This window comes from Daucus carota, chromosome 8, assembly GCF_001625215.2.
Source record: "Daucus carota subsp. sativus chromosome 8, DH1 v3.0, whole genome shotgun sequence".
NCBI lineage: Eukaryota > Viridiplantae > Streptophyta > Magnoliopsida > Apiales > Apiaceae > Daucus > Daucus carota.
In genome coordinates, this window is record NC_030388.2 from 11710731 (window position 1) to 11714265 (window position 3535).

The window sequence follows — 3535 nt, forward strand, 5'->3', positions numbered from 1 at the left end:
GATGGACAGAGGCAGTATTTATTTGTCAAAGTAACTGCACACTCAGGAGGAAAAAAGTAATAAAGTATTTGAACACAAATATACAATCACATGATTAAACTAATACTGCAACTATTTACTAGCTGGGGAGACGCGGGAGAGAACTATTCCTTCTCCATAATCAACCATCTGCACACAACTGTCTTTTTAGTTTTCCATATAATACTACCTCTCATACAAGCAGCCTGCAAAAACTTAATAATTATTTAACTCGCTCGAGGGGAAAAAATTTACTCTATATGTTTCATTAGGACCATTTGACTTTAACTTGTAGAAGCTCCAAAGTAAACAAGTGTTTCTTAATTTAGCTGCTAAACTTCTGTTCAGCTGTGCTTGTAGAAGAAGCCTGCATTATATCAACAAATGATCAGCAAATTAAATGTTTCTGATTTCAGTTCCTAAATTTTGTTTAGGTTACATGTAATGTTAACGACTCGTGAGCAAACACAGCATTTTCTGATCTGTAAAAGAACTTAGATTAGGATTTGAATTCCTGTACATTTACTGACATCTTATATAGTAAGTAACCAGGGACGAAGCCAGCAAACATCTATAACTATAAGGGGGGCCAAAAAAATTTCTTCGACACAGTGAAATTTTTCATCAACACAATATAAAATAAATACAAAAATACTAGTAAAAAAATTATAGTAGAACCTTGCGTTCTTTTAAACCAGAAAATCAAATATATAGTTGTGTCAATTAAAATATTTAGCTTTTTTTCTTTAGATATATAAGAGTATAAAATATCAGAAAACTCATCATAATAACTCTAAATTATACGATAATCTTTAATTAGCAAGTAACACACATTATATGAAATTGTACTTTAAAAAAATGATATTGTATTTTAAACAAGAGTAAGTAAAATTTTTACAATATCTAAAAACTAAATATTATGTTTATTAACCTTACAAAAAAAATATTATAATTATTTAGAAGATGACAAACTATAGTTTAAACAAGTAAAACTATTACCTGGATGATGAAATTTGAATTGACGATGAGTAGACAAATATTAATATTAATTAAAAAAACTGATAATGCACTAGGATCAACTTTATTCTACGAAAATGAAGAAATGAGGTATAAGTTTCTCAGATAAGAAAGACCTCCACCAAAAATTCTTAATTTTGTAAAAGAATTATATTGACGTTTACCTTTATCACATATCACAATTCACGATCTTTTTCTTAAATAGTATAATTGTATATATATCCATATTTTTGTTTATTTTTATTTATATATTAAGTGTAATACATAAACTAGAGAAATCTAAAAATTAACACTTCATCTTACAATGTTAATTATCTCTTAAGAATGAAGAAATATTTTTTTAGGGGGGCCAAATTTTTATATTTATATAAATATACAAGTAAAATATAATTTTTCTCAAAATTATATAATACAAATTATAATATTAGGGAAACCCTCGGGGGCCATGGCCCCTTGTGGCCCCTATGTAGCTTCGTCCCTGTAAGTAACAAAGAAACAATGTCGAAAATTTTCAATTTTAAAAACAGTTTACCTGAAAGAGTTCAAATTTCACCGGACGTTATTATTGCCAATTAGCTACAAACAAATGGTACTTTATAGTATACTCACCCCTGCTGATGTTACGAAATTGCAGACTGCACATTTTACAGATCGTGCTCCATACTGATACATTAACATCATGCGGCAGTTTCCACAATTCACATGTGCTACTTGATTTGCTGTAGTGACAAATTGTAGATGAGTATTTGCAAATTACAGAAAGAGATTTGTAATATGTTTTGTTCCTAATGCAAGAGATTTATACCTTCCAATGCTAGATTCACTGTGTGACAACAAGAACATTGTACGCTTGTTGCTCCGCGAATATACATAAGTAATGTGTGGCAGCCTCCGCAAACTAACTGAGCCATTTCAGTTCCTATTGATGATACAAATTGTAGCAAAAAAGACCGAATGTCAAGTCGTTAAGTACAGAACATGTTTGTAGCATTTTAGAACAAGGAAAAACAATAACTACTTCCCAAATCACATGTCAAAATTTAACAGACATTGTTATTGAATGTTGAAAAATTAGAAATGATATAAATTTACCTGGAGGTGGCACAGCTGTGACTGCATTACAAACAGCACAACAAACCGAGGTGGCTCCTACCGGATAGAGCAAAAGGTTTCGACATCCAGAGCAAACAAGCTGACTCTGTGAACCTGCAACACAAACATCCGATCCAAAATAATAAATTTTTGTTTCAGACTACCAGCAATTTAGCCTGTCTGAAATTACAAATATGTGAAGTGGTGTGTATTGTAGTAGCCAGATTAATCTGGCAAGAGTTTGGGATACTTGATTCAGAATCATACCATTTGCAGGTGGTGTAGGAGTAGGATATGGAGCAAGAGGGACTGGCATTGTGAATCTGACAAGAGGTGAATCCTTCTTTTCCTAGAATCTAGTTGCTTAATGCTGCATATGAATGTAAAACTAACTTCTTTACCCTTTCATCTCCTGTAAACACAGACACAAAGATACTCCTATAAAGGTATTAATGTTTGAGCATAACTGGATAAGCATGTCATGATTATATATGCACAAAAGATCTGTTCGGGCCAGATCCAGACCGGGCCAAAAAAATCCGGATTTTTTTATAACCAGATCGGGCCGGGTTTTTTTAAAAATCGGGCCGGACCGGGCCGGGCTTTTCCAAAAATACTAGGCCTGGTTTAGTTATAAAAAGCCCGGATTTTTCAAAAATCCGGATTTTATCCGGATTTTTTTGAAAATACTAGGCCTGTTTTAGGCCCTCGGACCGGGCCGGGCCAGACCGTGTTTTTTTCGGATCGGGTTTTTCAGATTTTTTTCCAGATCGGATCGGATCGGATTTCGAATTTCAGATTTTTTGAACATCTCTAGTCATGATAGCTAAGAAAAAAAGAGGCAGCATATTATGTATTGACAACTATGGCCTAACATGAATATCCAGTAAGGATTTGCAATAAAAAAGAATAATAATAATAATATGCACATATGAACAGGGACGGATTGAGCATTGAAATTTTGGGATCACTAAGCAAATTTTTGGAACACACCTATATATCTTTAAATTTTGTTGCGCAATTCTAATACTTTCTCAAAATTTAAAATGGTAAAAAAATGTAAAATGAAATTTTGGGGGTCACTTGTCTGGTGACTTAAGAGCCCTACATATTTAATTTATATATTTGACCTTGTACATGTTGTATACTCAGGGCCGGTTTTTGAGACGTGCAAGGTGGGCGACGACACATGGCCGTAAAACTATAGGGGCCTCAAAATTTTAGAAATCACTGTTTTATTTAATAAAAAAAATTTAGAGAATGAAATTGAAAATTAAAAATTTTATATTTATTTTCATTCTATTTATTTATAGATAAATAATTACATAATCTAATAGATTAGTTTATTATGTCTATTTGCATTTTAAATTCTTTTGTGTTGTATCTTTACTTTTTTTTTATAATAATT

At 32.0% G+C, this 3535-nt stretch overlaps 1 protein-coding gene across 1 annotated transcript; it reads right to left on the reverse strand.

The window, feature by feature from the left end:
- Positions 1-240: 240 nt before the first annotated feature.
- On the reverse strand, positions 241-2606 carry LOC108192347 (protein LOL1). Its single transcript, XM_017372914.2, has 5 exons — positions 2395-2606; positions 2128-2241; positions 1841-1954; positions 1645-1754; positions 241-385 (listed from the first exon to the last, which is right to left on the reverse strand). The coding sequence occupies exons 1-5, from the start codon at positions 2441-2443 to the stop codon at positions 344-346; spliced, it is 429 nt and encodes a 142-aa protein (XP_017228403.1). The 5' UTR covers positions 2444-2606; the 3' UTR covers positions 241-343.
- Positions 2607-3535: the final 929 nt, after the last annotated feature.

Coding starts and splice junctions, on each gene's coding strand:
- LOC108192347 (XM_017372914.2), bottom strand. CDS start 2,443: ATGCCAGTCCCTCTTGCTCCATATCCTACTCCTACACCACCTGCAAAT. Junction 2,242..2,394: donor TCCTACACCACCTGCAAATG/GTATGATTCTGA, acceptor TTTGTGTTGCAG/GTTCACAGAGTCAGCTTGTT. Junction 1,755..1,840: donor AGTGAATCTAGCATTGGAAG/GTATAAATCTCT, acceptor TTGTCACTACAG/CAAATCAAGTAGCACATGTG.